The sequence below is a fragment of the Phalangium opilio genome, unplaced genomic scaffold (genome assembly GCF_054372755.1).
Source record: "Phalangium opilio isolate 3A_F unplaced genomic scaffold, DU_Popi_V2 ptg000105l_1, whole genome shotgun sequence".
In the NCBI taxonomy this organism is placed as follows: domain Eukaryota; kingdom Metazoa; phylum Arthropoda; class Arachnida; order Opiliones; family Phalangiidae; genus Phalangium; species Phalangium opilio.
In genome coordinates, this window is record NW_028324207.1 from 9,259,896 (window position 1) to 9,279,095 (window position 19,200).

The following is a 19,200-nucleotide window of genomic DNA, read 5'->3' on the forward strand; positions in this document are numbered from 1 at the left end:
GGCAGTGGCAGTTTATTGGAAAAACTTAAGGGCTGAGATAGATTGAAATTTCCACACAGACGCCATTGACACGTGTCAAAACGTACACCAAATTTAAACTAGTATTTTTCGAACTCGGAAACCGTTCGGCCTTATTGTAAAATATTTTGGGCTTTGAATATGGATACTGCATAAGGCAAGTAAATAATAATAATAATAATAATAATAACTTACAAATGTTACAATAACAATTTTAGTACAAAGAAAGAAAAACCAGACAATTAAAGAAACTATTTAAAGAAACATCAATTAAATACATTTTTAACTTCAAAACTTAACTCCACTAAATCGGGAGTTATGTGCCATTGTTGTCCACTTTGCTTTCTGACCACTGGTGCAATTTGAAAAAAAAATTATTTAACCACGAAAATAGAGATAAGAATGACATTTTCGACCACTAGAGGTCGCTTTATACAAAATTGGTGGGTGGAGTCAAAATATAAGCAGACGAAGTATCTCAATAAAGTATGCGAGGATGGTACTAGAGGCTAAAGCTATGATCCGACGTTCTTGGTACATAAATCCGTTCTGGCTCTAGTATAAAGCCGTTGAAAAACGCAAAAAGTAATAATGAATGCAAAGACGTAACTACTATTTTCATAAGTTGATAATCTACCATTAAGTTTTACAGAGTACTAGTCAGTCCTCCTGCTGCCTGTACTACATCTCAACCCTATTTGGTTTTAATTTTTAGGAAGCTTTTGCGAACAATAGAGACAGCCAATATTTAATTTAACATCCAAGAGAGTATATTTTGCTTAGCCACTAACGGTGCTACCAGTTAGAGAAAAAGCTCTCTTGTATTTTTTGCGTCCGATTGGCACTGTCATGAAGAAAGGGTACAAAAAAGACCGAATCATGGACACTTAATGAAGAAAATTATTAACTTATGTTATTTTTTTGCAACGTATAGCCATGAACGAAATAGCGAGAGTAGTGTTAAAGGCCAGGAAACGGCGAGAAGGGTTCTTGTCAAACTGAAAACCGTGCATCGAACTAACAATGGGCGACCGTGCTTCAAACTTTTTAGGGGTTCTTGTCAAACTGAAAGCCGTGCAAAGCGGTTCTTGTCAAACTGAAGATAAACAATGGACAGTCTCTTAAATTTTGTTTCCCCGACTTTTTGCATCCCCCTTTTAAGAGACTGTCCATTGTTTATCTTCAGTTTTACAAGAACCGCTTTGCACGGCTTTCAGTTTGACAAGAACCCCTAAAAAGTTTCAAGCACGGTCGCCCATTGTTACTTCGATGCACGGTTTTCAGTTTGACAAGAACCCTTCTCGCCGTTTCCCGGCCTTTAATCCAAGCTATGATTGGTAGAATTTACAAATTGCTACTTTTTAAACCAGGATATATTGATATTTATTTGGCTTATTCTGAAATTTCCGAAATTCAGTAAAATCAAACCATGCTTTAATTAGCCAAAGTTTATGTGTAGCCAACAAAGAAATGAAAAAGTTAAATTTCTGCTTTAGTAGATTTTATTGATTTGTGCGCAATGTTCTTGGTCATTCTTACCATAGATGGAGCTGCGCAAAGTACGGTTCTTTCCGTTAAAATAATCGAAGACTATTTGAAGAGAACAGTGTCAGCCTCTGAGGTGTTACCTACGAATTGAAAGTTGGTAAAATAATTGTTGGTACAACAACAAGGGGTAGGCTATTGAATGATTAGTGTCTACAATCAAAGACAGGAACTTCCCAGTTTCCACTACCCTAAAAACAAAGTCAACGCCGGGTAGCTTACCTAATATACAAATATAAATAAAACCATATCGAGATCCCCTTTTTTAAAGCTGTTATCTTCGACTCCTTTTCTTCATAGCCTCTTTGGCGTGCGTAGGGTCCTTAGAAAGTTTACATAGTTTAGGAGGCTTAAATTGTTTTGAACTTTGAAGAGCGCTAGGCGATAATTTCTTGGCGAAAACGGGTACGGTCTGCTAAATGTCTGACGAAAGTCTAAACAAAAATTATCACTTTAAATTTATTTTCATTTATAAGCCTCTTTAAAATCGGTTTTCTTTCATCTGGTAAGGTTTCGGTTTGTTTATTAGTTTTATCGGCAAGGAAGAAAAAGAGCCCAGATTGACGATAGCAGTTTAAGGTCCGTTGATGTTTCCGTGAAAGCGCAGAAACCATAAACGAGGGTATTCCCATTTGCGCAATTTCTCAGAAGCCGCGCGTGTCTTTATCTAACGAGATAGGTTCGTGGATCTGCGCTTCGGCTATGAATACGTGGTTTAATTTTGGTTTAAAGGATGGTTTTCACAAAAAACGGGAAAGATTCAGTTTGTTGGAACAAAAAGTGTATTTTCGCTAGACTAGAGGCAAGCTGCATTTTTCGGCAAGTAAAAGTAATCATAAGCCTGGATTGCATAATGAGATGAATGGTGCAACCAGAAGTAAGATGAGACTAGAAGTGAAGGGCTCTAGCATTGGTAGTAGATCCTGGCACTAGAGAACAAATTTGAGGATTTTATGCCGCTTCAATCGCGCCTAAACTACAGAGAAAAATTTGGTCGAGTACCAAAAACATTTCCTACCCCCGTTCCCCTCAACCTAAAGCCGCGGAACACGGACGAAGCGGGTGCTTAAATCTAGTTCGGTTGTCTACCACCGTGAGCGTCTCACGTTTTGGAGGGAAAATTCAGAAACTGCGACCAGAGGGCCAACCGTGGTGTGTTATCAAGAATATTCACTTTCTCCGAGTGAAGAATTTGGTTAGATCAGAACTTCTAGTCTCATCTCACTTCTGGTGCAACGTATAGACACAAGTAAACAGATAACTTTCCTCCTGTGGTCTTGAGCAGACGAGATTTTTTGGGACGTAGGATGTTTCTAGAGTAATCAAAGGACAAGCAATCGATTAGGGCTGTGTTAAAGATTTGCAGAATATAATTTTGCTGCTTCAGCAAGCTCAGCGTGCTGATTTCAGTAGGGACTCTAACTCCGCCTCCAGCGCCATTATGGTATGTTTTTCTACAGAGCGAAAGCTATATAAGCCCCTCTTCCTGGTATGTTTTTTAGCACTAGTGGAAGGTAGCGTGACGTTGCATGACGTAAAACTGCCAAGTCCCTGTTTCATGAAAATCTCTTGCCTTTGCTAATGCCATATTTTAACTGCGGAAAGCCGTATTTTTCTCCATAATTTGGTACCATAAAAGCATGTTTTATGCTTTGGTTTGAAAAACCAGCTTTGAAAATACACCTATAGAAATCCGAAATCCGTAAATGAAAGTTACAAGAAGACGAAGCGGGGTTAGGCTTAGTGTTGGAACAACAAACCCAGGAAAAGTAAGATTTGCTCTCTTCGCGAAAAGATGCTTTAAAAGGAACAGGACCTCGTTTGTATTTCAAGAGTGTTTCCCTTTTTACCCCCAGCCTACTATCTTATTGGTATCAGAAACTCACTACAAGTGCCATTGAAGTATACTATTCTATCGGAGGAGAATTGAATTTAGGCAAGGAACGTCCACCAGAATACCTTGACCTTCGGTAGGAGTGTGACAAACTGACTGAAGAATTTTCCAAATTTTTTCAGAAATAGATATTCAAATTGTTTTGGTACAAATGGCAGGGACCTGGGTAAGGTTCAGTTACAGAAATGTGATAGTTATGAATGTTGCAGGAATGACTATGGGACTAAAATTACAGTCTGTGCGGCTAACTAGGGTTGTAGTTTGGGGCGACTTTTAGGACGCCAAATTTTAGACTCGTATGAGAATTGAACCGAGGGCGTAGATCATTAGGCGGTCTTGGAGGTTGATTACGCGATGAATGTGTGAAGGTGTGCTGGTGCCGCGGAGGTGAGAATTGAGGAACCATATTATCCTATAATTTCATGAGAGGTCCTATAATATCCTATATTTTTGACTTAGTCGAAGTTTTCGTATGTTTTAGCATCAAATTTTTCAAAATTTTAGCTGTTTTTATCGAGATCACATTTGAATAGACGCCGAAATTTCGGAGCTCGCTTAGGATTTTTTAAATATTATATTATATTTTAATTAAGTTCCTCTGAATTTTCAAAGTGAAATCCAATTTGTTATTTTTTTTTCTTTTTTGAGATTTCTCTACATAAATTAAGCCCCAAAATTGCATTATATTTGATCAGCATATTTAGTCCTATATTTTCCTAAAAAAACACATTTTTCTCCTATATTTTCCTATAAAAACACATTTTTTCTCCTATATTTTCCTATAAAAACACATTTTCTCCCATATTTTCCTATAAAACACATTTTTCCTTCTATAAAATCCTATAAAACACATTTTTTCTCCAATAAAATACTGTAAAACACATTTTTTCTCCTATAAAATCCTATAAAACACATTTTTTCTCCTATAAAATCCTATTAAACACATTTTTTCTCCTATAAAATCCTATAAAAACACATTTTTTCTCCTATAAAATCCTATAAAACACATTTTTTCTCCTATAAAATCCTATAAAACACATTTTTTCTACTATATTTTCCTATAAAAACATACTTTTTCTCCTATAAAATCCTACAAAAACGCATTTTTTCTCCTATAAAATCCTATAAAAACGCATTTTTTCTCCTATAAAATCCTATAAATCCGGAAAAAAATCCTATTTTTCCTATAAGGAATTGAATTTCTTGTATATTTTGTTAACCCTCCTTGTTATTCCACACTTCACACCTTAGAATGATTTTACGAACTTCTGTCGGTATCAGCAGAGCAGAATAAATTAAAGTCGCTTGCTAAAGAAAAGAATGTGAAAGGTTTTCGTTTCTTTGGTCGTGCAACTAGAAGTCTAGTCGCGCTACGAAACTAGAGTCGAAATGACGACGGGAATGCAATCGTGTGCCGTTGAATGATCAAATTAAAATGTTGGAACGGCGTTTCCAGATTACGCCGCTAGGCGTCCTTCCTAGCCTGACGCGTGTTTTTCGTGGAGGCATGGTGGAGGCGCCAATAGCCTGGTCTGACGTAATGAGAGAAGGAGAGAAAGAGAGAGCAAGAGAGAGAGAGAAGAGAGAAAGAGTAAATTTACTGTAGACGTCCCTCCGTACGTTGGAAACTAGGAAGATCGCGTCTCGGAGAAAGAGATTCAACGCCGAAACCGGAAACCCGGATTCCAACTAGTTCCAAGCGAATTTTCCTCTTCCTATCCGTCTCTTTCCTCTTCCTTCTATTCCTAAGGCGCGCTCGCAACTTGGTTTGGCTCGAAAAGAGTAGTTAGTGTTAGATTCCAAAGTCCAAGAGAGCGAGCGCGTTCCACCAGCCGGTCGATTTTTGAGTGGAAAAGATAGGGATAGTGTTTTTTAAAGGTAACGGTCTGGAGTTTTGAGACGCGTGTAGCGAGCGGCGACCGAGGCTTAGTCGAAGGAGTTACTACGGAGTCGGTCCGGTTTGGGTTATCATTTCCGCGTGGGTTTGGCGTCATCGCCGGCGGTGAATATAATAGCGGGTTGTTGTCGCTCGGGTCCGGTAGGAGACGGCGCCTCTGGGCGGGAGGCGATGTCTGAGGAGCCGTCGTCGTATTCGGGCCATGCGACGAGGCGTCGGAAGAAGTGGTCGACAAGAAGCCGTCGTGTCGCCGCTGGACTCGCGGGCTGAGGCATGAAGAGGCAAAACGTCCGGACTTTGTCCCTGATCGTCTGTACCTTCACGTATTTACTCGTCGGGGCCGCCATCTTTGACGCTCTGGAATCGGAAAACGAGGAGAAACAAAAGACCGCTCTCAATTACGTCGAGAATATGCTCAAGAAGAAGTACAACGTATCGGACGAAGACTACTACATTTGGTCCACTGTCGTCATCAAAAACATCCCGCACAAGGCCGGCATTCAGTGGAAATTCGCCGGCGCCTTTTATTTCGCTACCACCGTTCTCACCACTATCGGTAAGTAAACGTTTCCAATCTTATCTATCGCTCGCTCGTACCTTACCGGTAAACTCACGCGCCAAACTCGTCGTAACCAAGGCCTAAGGGGGGCCATCAACCACCCTCGTAAAACACTCGATACACCAGTACATCTATCTCAACGCTTACTGGTGGTCTTAGTTACGGAAGATCAAGACTCGCTCTTCAAATATAAACCCGTTCGTGGTCTCCCGTCATTACATTCGGGTCCTGGGAGGGACGTAAGCCTATCGTAGCATTTGCTTTTCCTAAGCCTTTGCTCTTACGCGCCAAAACAGCCTTCCTATTTATTTCCTTACCCCAGTACATGGCGTGTCCATCAATATTGGGGTCCCGGAGCAAGTTTAACAGGTAGTTATAACCGACGGCTTACCTACAGCCCTCCACGAGTGGTCTGTTTTTTTAGGGTGCCTTACTTTCTTCGACTCCATCTCGATTGCGTGACTAGTGATAAATGTACCGTTTTCCGGCCGCTTTTACTAGAGATACGAATCTATCCTTGTCAAGATTTAGGACCTTCATCGTCGACTATAGGAGGCCATAGATCTTTTTTCCACTTTCAAATTGTTTCTTCCCTTTTTTAAAACCCGAGGAAGAAGTATATAGTTTTTCTTATGTCAAAATAGTCGTCTGGTAGGATGAGAGACGCGGAGAGACTCAGTCTTTTCATCGTATCATCCTCTACCGCGTACAAGCGTTACGCAATTCTTGTCAGACTGCCGTTTTTTAGGCCTAATTTTAAAACATATGGGTTTGTAAAGGGTATACCGCAGATTCAACCAACGTTTCTTGGGTTGACGATGATTAATTAGTAGAATTCTCTAGTCTTTACTTAAAAACCAGGTTACTTCCGAAGGGAAATTAAATGTAGATTAAACGGATGTTTGACATTTCTCTTTTATAACGAATATATCATTTTTTTTTATATGGGTTTACTAGCTGTTATTCCCGCGGCGTCCTTCGCGTGTAATAAGAACTTCCATCAAAATTATATAAAGAATGGGTAGATTTTACTGATTCGACACCCCCTAGGAGCGAATTAAGGCACTCGGCCTTGCCCGTCAGCCCCTAGGGATGCATTTTTGATAACTTTTCATGCGGACATTATTCCATAAAGAAGGGTTTTAAGTTTTGGCCGCCATTTAGAAAGATGGCAATAAATCGAACCCGAAAGACCGCATTCAGCCCATCTATAGGTTAAAGGAGACCAGTGTACTAAATATTTGTGAAATCGGTTGAAACGCGCGGACATTCTAGCATAGAGAAGATTTTTTTTACATTTCTGGGTGCCATTTATTAAGATGGCGGCGGATTGGAAAGATCTTTCATAGTACGCGCTTACTACTTATGAGTTACATTCCTGCAAATTTCCAGCCTTCTAGGGCAAGCAGTTTGGTCTGGGCGTTGATTATCGCTCAGTCAGTCAGTCAGGACATTGATTTATATAGATATAGAGTATTAGTTTAATATTTTGCGGAACTCTTTAGAAAGAAAATAGCTTGCTGAATATTATACACATTAACGTTTCTTTGGAAATTGTATTACATGAAAGGTGTAGGATTTTGCTTATTTATAATTAAGGAACGAAATTGAAAAGACGATCACTTTTATTGAGTGTTGCTGTACTGACGACGGAAAAATAATTCATATGAAATTTTCCAGACCTATGACACCGCGTGTAAACTTAGAAATAAATAAGAAAGTCGGATTTGAGCGTAATTTTACTCAAGAGAGGTGTTCTATTGAACGTTTCTACCCTGTATAACACGAGTTTCATAGGTCTGCAATATATTATAGAGACATTTTTCCGTCGTCACTTCCAAACAAAACTAGTAGCGTTTTCTGAACATACGCGCGGGCATCTGTGTGTCTAGTAGTAGCAACCCTAGAGGTGCTTCTGGGAGCGTCAATTTGTGTTTTACTCAAACTTAAGGATAGAAATGAGTTGTAAAATTACTCTGACTATAGTTTTATAATATTTAAGAGAGAAGTCTAACCATAAGAACTTATTTTCAACTTAATTAACTTGGTGATTTTAACTGAAATCCTTCGCCATTGTACCTTTACTAATGGAGCTTAACATTTGAAAAGATGAAGAGACCGTTACAATTAATAACCACTTATAGAACTCATGCCATATAAAATTTGGCTTTTAACCATTGATAAATATCTTCAATTAAAAAATACTGTTTTTATTTTGAAATGGGGTTTAAACTTTGCAAAAACTTTTCAAAGCGTCTTGTGCAAACACGGCATAATAATTGCTTTCTTTTCTAAACAGATAGCTGTTAGACACGGTTTTAATTACCTAAAGACCTTATACAACACTAGACAAAATGTTCATTACTTCAAAAGTTCCATAAGAAAACCCATTAATACCTTTCTCCATAATTCACACCCCAATTTTCGCAAAACGTTTGTGTTTTTAAAGATTTTTTATAATGGCTCTCGATACGGCGTCACTCATTTCCACACCTAATCGTTTTTTTCTAGGATTTCCTCACCCTTTCCTCTCTCTCTCTCTTTCTCTCTGTTTCTTCTCAAGCCCATTTACTCCCAGGCAGAGAGCATAAACATTTAGAGGAGTTGAAAGAAATTGAAAAAAAAATACACATTTTTTAAAGACGTTTTATGGAGCTTATTTTGATGCTAAAGACGTTTAAAACTAAACTACCTGTGATGCCATTGCCCTGAACTTAAACTCAGCTCAGAATGTAGTCTAATTATTTTTTTTTTTATTTTTTCTGGTTTTAAAATAGGTGTTTTTATTTTTTTTCTTTACGCTGAAACTTCAAATGATTGAATTTGTTTATATGTAAAACAATTACTTCTGTGGTGTGTTGAAATTAATTCAATTCAAATTGCTCATGGATATTCCGACCTCAAATATTTTAGTCCACAAATGAAATTTCTGAAACCTAGCTTCGTTTCAAAACAAAGATCAAATTAATTTAAGTTCTTTAGTTAAGAAATAGTTATGGTAATTGCATCTGTTATTTTTGAGAAAAAACGTTACCTACGTTATCACAATTCTTCCTACCATAAACGTTTTGGGACTGTATCATAAGTTTATAAGATATGTTTCATAAGTATGACACTACCTATACTTCGTAACGCAAGAGACTTACAGCTCGAGCTAGTTCGAGAACGACTTGAGAATCGACTACACTCGGTGGTTTATTTTGCAGTCCATCTTCCTATTTAGTCTGTATTAAGCCTTTGACAGCAGCGCCTCACCAGGCGTATGTCGCTTTACCTCGAATCTATGACCTACCTCACTCACTTCATGACAAGGTCTCAGTAACCAGGGACAAACTTATGGAACATGTATTATGAGCTTATGGTTGTATATGCTATCTTAAGTTCTTAACATAAATGTCTTAACGTGTAACGCTTGCTATTTTAGCGTAATTAGATAAAATTATTTTGCTTTATTTAGAATCTGAAATATACGGTTAGGCCTTTCCCCATGAATGCGTTGTTACCTCATAGAAAAGAAAGTTATCTTTCTCATGAATATCCGATCTCTTCTGCTCCTGTATATGTTCGTTCTCTGTGCTCGTATTGCAAGGCAAGCGTCTCTTTTTTTCCCGTCTTGTCGTTTCCAAAGGCCTTGGCGTCTTTTTCACCTCGAGTAACCTTTGTCACGAGGCAGCCGAGGCTTAAGTGAAGGAACTAGTCCACATAAAAACAGCAAATGCCAGCGACTAAATATTGCGTAATGAATACGCGGCTCGAGGGATCCAACATTTACTTGAAATCCAGTGCTCACCTTATTGCTAAACTGTTGCAAAGGAAACTATCATCACGAAGTAAATTGGAGTTATTCACAAATATTTTAGAGATATTTGGAAGCTTTAAAGAAATTTCATCACGAAATCATAAAATTTCAAAAAAAGATCACGAAATCGCAAAATCCCTAACACGAAATCACGAAATGTTTAAAATAAATGTCGAGAAAATTCCAAAAGTTTTCAAAGAAATCACGAAATCGGTTTTGAAATCACAAAAAAAATTTCAATATATCAAATTTTTGGATAATTTACTAGAAACTATGAAATCTCGTGATATTTGAAAAATAGAATCCTGAATGCTTTCGTGAAATGGTGATCTCAGTGAGGAGAAATCATGGAACTCCAAATTCTAGAAATATTTTCAAGAACAAAATCTCAAAATATTTGAAAGAGAAGTAAAATATATGAAAGAGAAGTAAAATATATGAAAGAGAAGTAAAATCTCCAAATTTTTTTAAAAACAGCACAGGTCGAAATGTTTCTTAAAAAACCAAGCCGGAAAATATTTAAATTCATGAAATTGCGAAACATTGAGACAAAATTATTTGAAAAATAGTGGACCATTGAAAAGCAGGAAACATTTGGCGAAATTACAAAATCTTTCACACTTATTCAAAATCTTTCACGAGATTTCTAAAATAGGTACTCTTGTAGAGTAATGTTGGACCCCTCTAGTTGCCGCGGAGCTAAAAGCGACGGAACTAAAATAGTTACACTTCCTCAGTAACTACTTACTGTCATAAGTACGGTTTTCATGGGACCGAATTATGCTGCTAAAATATCGCATTCCCGCCGCTAAAATATGCATTTCGCGGCGGCAAGGAATTTTCACGCAACGGAAAGCAGAATAACATTTATGTCCTGGTCAACATTAATACGGTCCCAATTGGCGTCTGCTCAATCTTCTTCTTTATTGCTTTCTCTTGAAATATCCCACGTAGAAATGAATGTCGTCTGCTCTAGACACTGGGAGAAATGAACAATATACCATTATACAATATACTTTTTTATAGACGTTGCATAGTCTGCTACCACGAACTTTATCGTGAAGTCACACCCTCCTATCTGTTACCTCGGTTTTGGCGACCATATTGGAAGTCTTCAGCTCAGGCCATACAATTTATGCTACCAATATTGACGTCATGTCCCCTAGCTCCTCCCCTCTCAGTAACCCTCTATTATTCGTGACGTTATACAATACAGGTCTAAAATGGGCTGAGGAAAAGTTATTTAGAGCTAAAGTTTTTCGCTCCGTTTTGCCTCTATTTCTGCACCGTGAAAACCAGTCTTTATGCTATATACGTCTTTTCATTTTTTTCTTTGCAAATTAGCCGAGACCCTTTTCGTCTCCGTCATAAACTTCATTAACAGGAAGTTACCTTAAGATTAGATTTTTTAGTCCACGCCCTTTGTCTCCTTCAAGCTTAGTTTATTAGAGTTCAAGAATAGAAAAGCTTGATACTGCAGGGAAGACATTTTTGTGTCAACCTGAAATAATTTAAAGAGTATAAGATAGCTTGTATTGGATATTTTTAAATTCATGAATATATTTAAAAATTGCTATTTGAAGTTTGTGGGAAATAATTCTAATGATGTTTTCTAGTAATTGTAATCCCATTGATTCAGAGCGATAAAAAACAAGTTGGGAAACCCAAAATAAACCTCTCCGAGTCGAGACGAGGGATATCTACCCAAACAAGAGTTTTTCTTAAATAATTAAAATAATTATAATAATTATAAATGATAATAATTATTTTAACCGTCTGTAATTTACCTTAAAATTGTTATTTACCAGTTGAAGTTTGTGAGAAAAACTTCTAATGATATTTTCTAGTAATTGTAATCCCAATAATTCAGAGCGGTAAAAAACAAGTTGGGAAACCTAAAATTAACCTCTCCAAGTCAAGACGAAGGCTATCTACCCAATTAGGAGGTTTTTCTTAAATAATTAAATAAATATAATTGATATTAATAATTTTAATCGTCAGTAATTTACCTTACTTCTAGTGAAATTGTTTTTTGAAACGGTTTTACTAAAATCATTTTAAACATTGACGTTTGAATTCTTGCGTGTGCCTCTTTAATTCTTGGATATTGAGGGTATATAATGCGATTGCTTCGCAGTAAATGAGAAAAATAGCCGCAATTGCGTGATCAGTTAGTGCTTCAAGCGCCAAATCAATGGAATTAACTATCAATCTAAGCTCGAGTAGACGCAGATCTATAAATGAAACAAGGAAATTTTCTCAGAGCACACCAGAGCGGTAAATTTAATTCGCTATAAAAAGCGATGGGCAATTCACGCACGGCAGAATCCGTATAACTAAACCTAGTCTGAAAGATAAAAATATAAATATACAAAAGCAAACAATTTTTGCCAATGCACGAACACGAGAGCGAAAAATATGTAGAAATTATACATTTATTCGTTTTGGGGGTTCTGTTGCTAAATTTAGCTCTCGCGTTCGTATCATTCGTTCTCTTTGGAGCATCCTCCATCTCTCTTTGCTCTCTCTCTCTCTCTCTCTCTCTCTCTCTCTCTCTCTCTCTCTCTCTCTCTCTCTCTCTCAATCTTTCTCTCTCTCAATCTTTCGCTCTGCTTCTGAGTAAGAGGTTTTTTTCGACCGCCAAATATTGAGAATTTAGAACTGTCTAGCTAGAACTCTAGATTTTGCAGAGCAATTTCGGATTCACGTCGAGGGGCCACTCACTTAAAATAATTAGTGAACATGGCTAACCATTTGGTTGTGCCAATGGACTACGCATTTTTTAAAAAAAAAGTCTTCCTTTGACAGAATAGTAAATTGATTTGGCCTAATCAGTATTTTGTGTGGAGGCAATTTAGAAGTGATTAGCCCCTCGGATTCGAGTCCATTTACGGAACCACACATTTATTAACAAGCTCCAGGCGCCTGCGAATTACAGCCGCGTTAAGTTAAGGACAATCGAAAATGGACTGGGATTCCATAACAGTATAAGTTCATAAGATGTGTTCCATTTAAGTTTGTTAATCACTGGTAACTTAGAAACTGAAGCTTGTCATGAAGTGAGTGAGTGAGGTAGGTCATAGATTCGAGGAGGTAAAGCGAGGGAGGCCCGGTGAGGCACTGCTGTCAAAGGCTTAGTAATGCAGACTAAATAGGACCTAGATGGAACTTGGTCCAGCAAAATTAACCACCGAGTGTAGGACTTCAATTCTCGCTTGTGGTTCTGCTAGAACTAGCTCGAGCTGTAAGTCTCTAGCATTACCAAGTAAAGGAAGTGTCATATTTACGGAACATGTCTTATAAACTTACGATAACAGTGGATATGGTAGAATTGTATTCAGTTGATATTTAACATTTTTATCTCGAAGATGTGTTTTCACAATTTTGTGAAATATATTTCTAGAGTTTCTATTTTTAATTTGCATTTCGTCTCAGAGATTTTATAGTTTTTTTGAAAATTTCGAAATTTCTCAGAAATTGAGCCTAATATTATCTTTGATTAAATAACTTTTTATAAATCATTTCGAGCTATGATTTCATTTCAAGATTTAATAAATTTCTCTAAATATTTCGATTTTCTCCAGTGATTTTGCATTTCGAGATTTGGTTCATTTTGTCAGATATTTGGAGATTGCTCGAACTTACTTTTTTAGTCTCAATGAAATAGCGAGAATCAGGATGGATTCAACTTTAAACGTAGGAATGAAGAACAGAGTAATCTGGGTGCGCGTCAAAGTCCCGGACCCCCTTCCCCGGGGCGGGAGGGTCATAGCGACAGAGGTAAAAAGGGAATTTACGTATTTTTCACCGTCCCCATCTGCAACGTCATCAAAACGTAGTTTAAGTGAGCCAATAAGATAATTTAAACTTTTCGTTAAGTGTTGGAGGGAGGAGCATGGTCTATGAGTCGGACTGAAGTAAATACTAACCGTTCTCCATTCCTACTTCTAAAATTAAATATATGCCTGCGAGAATCAAACGAAATTTTGTGTGAATATGGACGGCGCTCATGCCAGTCCAACCTTAATTGTCAATGGAAAAAGTTTCACCCGATCTCATTTAGGATGCAAAAATATTTTAGCGTGCGCGCCTCATCTTCTATTCCGTTTGAGCGGAAGCTGCGTTTAGTTTAAGGGCAAAAGCTTTCTTAATTTAATCCCAGTATTTGACGTCATGATTGCCAAAAAGCGATGCCCCAAAGACTAAAAAAAGAGAGAATTTTACTTTTAATATAAAAAATTCGAAAAAATTACTTCAAATATGGAAAATTCCGAAAATTTTAAATATTAAAAATTGCGAAACTTTTATTTTTACTTTCAATATTAAAAATTGCAAAATTTTTATTTTTATTTTAAATATTATATAATCCGTTAATTTTATTTTATATTTTGATTTTTCTATTTTAAATATATTTTAAATAATTTATATTCAATTGAAAAAAATCCAAATTAATTTCAAATATAAAAAATCACAAATTTAATTTCAAATATAAAAAATCCTAAATTTAATTTATATATGAAAAATCCTAAATTTAATTTATATATAAAAAATCCTAAATTTAACTTATATATGAAAAATCCTAAATTTAATTTAAATATTCAAAATCCCAAATTTAATTTAAATATAAGAAATCCGAATGCAACATAATCTGCTTAAAGTTCTTGCAGAAGAACGCTAAGAACATCTCATTACTTTCTTCATTGTAAATTCCGGAAAAATGGATTTCTACTAGTTTCAGGAATGATGCAGTTTTAAACGTATTCTAGAACTTTAGAAATAAACTATAAACATTGCAGAAGAATATAAATTCCCAAGCCTTGCCATATTCAAAATAAACATCGGAAAACATGGCATGTAAGCAATTTTATAGACGATAAACAGTTAATAAGTGACCAAGAATTTAAGAAATCCATTAACACTGAAGAAGTATATAAATAATTAAGCCTTTGTCATACTCAAATTCGCTAAGTACGTACTACACATTATAGTCGCGGGTTCGTTTCATATCTTCATGCATAAATTCATATTCCGTGCAGCTCAGAACACGCTATTTACTGGCGACATAAAAACACGGGGAGAAACAAGCGCGTCGACCTGTCGAATTTGTCATTGTACGAACGACATTCGCGTGTTATAGCTAGCTGTTGACCAACGCTTGTCCAGGCGCCTAGTGAGCTTGGACACTCGCTACATTGTGAATATTTCTAGCAACTAAATGTTCTCGAACTTTGAGCAGTTGCTAATTTCTAGGCATTTCTGAGCTGATGTTAACTGTAAAATGTGCTCAGAAAATGGAGAAATTGGGTAACTATAGACCATTTTGGGAGATACATACAGAAAAATGAACACCCGGGGGCGAGGCCGCCATTGGGGTATTCTCCCTCGCGTAAAGAAGCAACGCCAGAAGGGGCCCCACTTCACTACACACAGGAGGCTTGCCAACTCACACTGTCTCTAGGGGTTCTTCTTGGCGAAAGGGAGGATACCCAAATGGGGGCCTCGACCCTGTGTGATGGTTTATCTGTATGTAATTTTCGAATTGGTCTATATTCTGTTCAGGAAAATACAGAAATTCAGTTGTTCAGCTTAGAAACTAAAGAAATTGGTGATATTGTGCTCTCAGCAGAAGTGTCAATGATAATGGTGTTAAATAATGCGTGTAATCACTTTAGTACAGTAATATGTACAGCGTGCAAGCCGATTACTACAAATGACTCAGATTAGACCACAATGGCTGTAGCAAAGGCGCTTACTTGCGTACCATATTTTAACGATGCATTTTATAGACATCTTTCAATCAAATTTAACCTGTCGCTTGAAAACTACAGCTTGAATTGTGATTTCCCCAAAAACCCCACAACATATTATTATTACAACCTAAGTGCCAATTGAGACCCAACAAATAACAGTTATTAAGTCAAGCTTATTTATTTGGCTCGATTTCTGTCTGTGATGTCAGATACCCCTTTAACAAGTATCCGACCTCTTTGGCGTCAACGCATGATTGGATTCCTTAAAATAAAAAACAGAGAGTAATACTTTCGTGCAAAACTCCATTAAAAACGCAACGTGGTGCCGATCGTTGTCCTTTACGTTTGTCAGGGCATTGAAGGGTCAAACTGTTCGGTCCAGTCGTTTTTCTTATTTAATCTTTCCTATTCTTCCTGAGACTCCTGTCTTTCCTGGGGTTTGGGGTTTTGCACCAGCAAAGAATAAAAGTGAGACCTTTCTTGTTAGTAAAAAAGGCTAGCACCGACTCGAGTTTAGGCGGCATTTTCACCCGAGCTTTTTTACTGCTCTGAATATTACACCGCCTTTCCACAAACCCAGACCAAGGCTTAACTCCTATAAAATGCCTCCCAGTTTTCATTTTGAAGGTTTACCACATAAGGAAGCGGGGGAATGGTGCTTTTAATACGATATTGTTTGCTGCCTTGCGTTTGGTGCATTCTTTTGCTGAAAATTTACGACCGTTCTACAAGTTTACCAAGGCACTAGTTGGGTTTCACTTTGAAAGTTTACTAGATACAAAAGGTGCATGGAGATGATGATTTTCAAACGGAATTGCGTTGGTACATTCTTGCAGGGAAATTTTAACACCGTTCTACAAGACAGACCAAGGCCTAAATTCGTTTATAACTCTAGCTGGGTTTTACTTTGAACGTACTTCGGACCAAGGCTATGGAAAATGCCTTTTAAAAATGGCATTGTTTCGCTGGTAGTTTTGCTTGGATTTGGTGCATTCCTACGGTGAAATTACCGTTGCATAAGTTAGGCCTTAACCTACGTTGTATATAATTCAAGTTTCACATTGAAAGTTTACTATGTACGAAGCTTGTTCTATTGTTTCCGCTGGTAAAGAGCTTGCTAGTGGAGCATTCTCACAGTGAAATTTCGACAAACTCAGCACAGGAATAGAAGATATACCAAGCCCTAACTCTTATATAAAACCACATACGTTTATTTTCATGTTGAGGCTTTACTACTGTTACATTAATTTTAGGAACAATGCCCTGACTTTGTTTCAATCTCATAGTGAAATATGTGTTATAGTTATATTTATACCCAAGTTTAATAGTCAGCGAGAACAAAGCTAGCCTTCCCGTAACTTATCATAAACTAAAGTATAGAGATAAGGCTAAGGCTACCCTTATACCTACCGACATTTTAGCCTGACACAGACTGTATTTTGAAGTAAAGGGAAAAAACAAGAGTGAGATATCCAGGCTCTAGAAAGCGGCGAACTAGGGACTCGGTTTCTAAGGCAACCATCGAGGTCTCATTCCTTAGCCTTGCAGCGTGCATTTCGGGGCTGAGCGTCGTCGGCCTCATCGACGTCATCATCTCCAGGGGAGGGGTGGATGACGTCAGAAGTGATATAGCTTCTGCCTCGGAACGGAATTTCCCGGAATAGAGGGACGACTATGAACATAAGCGAGCCAGGATAGAGGAAACGGGAGAGGAAATTTTTGGCGGAAGGGAGGTTACCAAGCTCTGTTCACACACAATGTGCGCTCTTGTGTTAAATGCACGAGCAGCAATTGCCAGCCTACGAATTTCTTTCAAAACTCCATGCTTATTTTTGAGTGCAGTTTAGGAAAATAACCATGACGTTGTCTTTTATATTATTACGAATGTTAGTTCATAAGATATGTTTCATAAAAAATATGACCCTTACTATAGGGAGCTAACAACTTGCTACAAGTAAGAGATAGTCTGACGTCACGTAGCCCCCTCTGCTTGGCGTTTTTGCATGTAAAATAATGTTTCCAATCGTTAGGGGGATGAAACTCCAGTAAGAGATAAAAGGGTGTGACGTACGTTTCAGGGTCAGAACTGTTAGCTTCCTATACTTAGTAATACTAGAGATTTAGTTCGAGCTAGTTCGAGAACGACAAGCGAGAATTACAGACTACACTCGGTGGTTAATTTTGCAGGACTTCCATCTAGGTCCTATTTAGTCTGCATTACTAAGACTTTTATATGCAGCGCCTCACCAGGCGTATGTCGCTTTACCTCGAATCTATGACCTACCTCACTCACTTCATGACAAGCTCCAGTTTGTAACCAGTGACAAACGTATGGAACATATCTTATGAACTCATGTTACGAATCGTATTTCACTATTTTTCTAAGTACACGTTAGAAACGATTCGCAATATGCATGCATTGTTGTGCAAAATATAAGGAGTACAACTATGATTCAAGAACATTATAAGAAGAAAACTATGATGGTGTCAGTAATTCTGTATTAATACTCAAAGATATTTATATTTCGCTATTTTCTGATAATTAGCCTTGAACAACAATTACGTTATTCCATCTTGAAAGTCTGGGGGCCATTTTATGACTTACTCTAATGAGAATTTCGGCTTTATTTATAATTCAATAGAGTACATATCAAATTCAACGCAGTTATTTATTTATACTTTCCCGGGAGCTTTTGCCTTTTGATGAATTTTTCGTTTAGTATGAACAAGAATTCCCGGGACCTTAAAAGTTTGGTAACCATCGATGCCCTTCTCTGATGAGTTGCTGACATATTTGTTTTTCGATGTAACTGGTTTTGTAAATTTTAATCAACCAATAATATCACGAAAAGGTATGGTAAGAATTATAATAGATGATTTAGACTCGTTTTCATGGAATCTTAGCAATGCTGAGTGTACGTACATCATGCCTTACTAAGTAAAATACCTGAGATTCAAGGGTGCTTTTGAAGACTGCAAAGCCGGTGTTTTTCCTGCCTATGTAGATGCTAAACACTGGCTCACCCTTTATCTGCATTATGTTGTTTATCTTTTTAGAAACTAACCTTTTTATCAAAATTGAAATTGAATAAACAATTAGGAGTTCATCCTAAAGCTAAAATGTTACTGGCCTAAAATAGGACGTTTTTAAGAAGGCTTAATGGCTAATGGGTTCAGTAAACCACAATGCTTCCAATTTAGCTTAATCATAATCACTTCCTCTAAAGACCTTTTCAAAGGACACATCTTTTTGACTTGGCTTAAGTTGAGTAAACTAGTTTGGTCGCGTGAATAGAAGTTGGACAAGTTGATTCACCAAATTATAAATAGATCAATGACCATTGTTTGTTGACTAAGCTTTTTGACCCATCTAGTTGAGTCAAAAGTTGTATCGTTAAGGTAGCAAAATTACAATGATGCACTAGCTGTAACAAAAATTTCCTTAAAACTGTCTCAAAGTTTGCAAGAGGGTACTCTTGTCCACCTGCCACCGCCTAGCCTGACCGTTGAACAACCATCATTGAGGAGAAAATGACGCAGTTACTGTTCTTCAAATCTGCTCGTTAGCGCATAACTTGCTCTAATTTTCGAACTATCCTTATATGCATGTACTTTCTGATTGAGGCAGGACCTGCACGAGACAAATATCCATGTGACGTACGGTAGTTATACCAATGCCTCCTCCACTCCTCTTCAGAGCTGCGCAGAAACGTACTGCGATGTTTGTTGCATACATTG

The 19,200-nt window shown here is 37.4% G+C and overlaps 1 protein-coding gene across 2 annotated transcripts in view; it reads left to right on the forward strand.

Moving 5' to 3' along the window:
- Nucleotides 1-4,779: 4,779 nt before the first annotated feature.
- The window catches only part of Task6 (TWIK-related acid-sensitive K[+] channel 6), a 95,901-nt gene continuing 81,480 nt past the window's right edge, over nucleotides 4,780-19,200 (forward strand). For both annotated transcript variants that reach the window (XR_016374367.1, XM_089851551.1), the window contains exon 1: nucleotides 4,780-5,910. Coding sequence is in view for 1 of the 2 variants with exons in the window: in XM_089851551.1 (XP_089707677.1) it covers nucleotides 5,628-5,910 (283 nt within the window). In the remaining variant the exon portion in view is untranslated. The remainder of the gene's footprint in view (nucleotides 5,911-19,200) is intronic.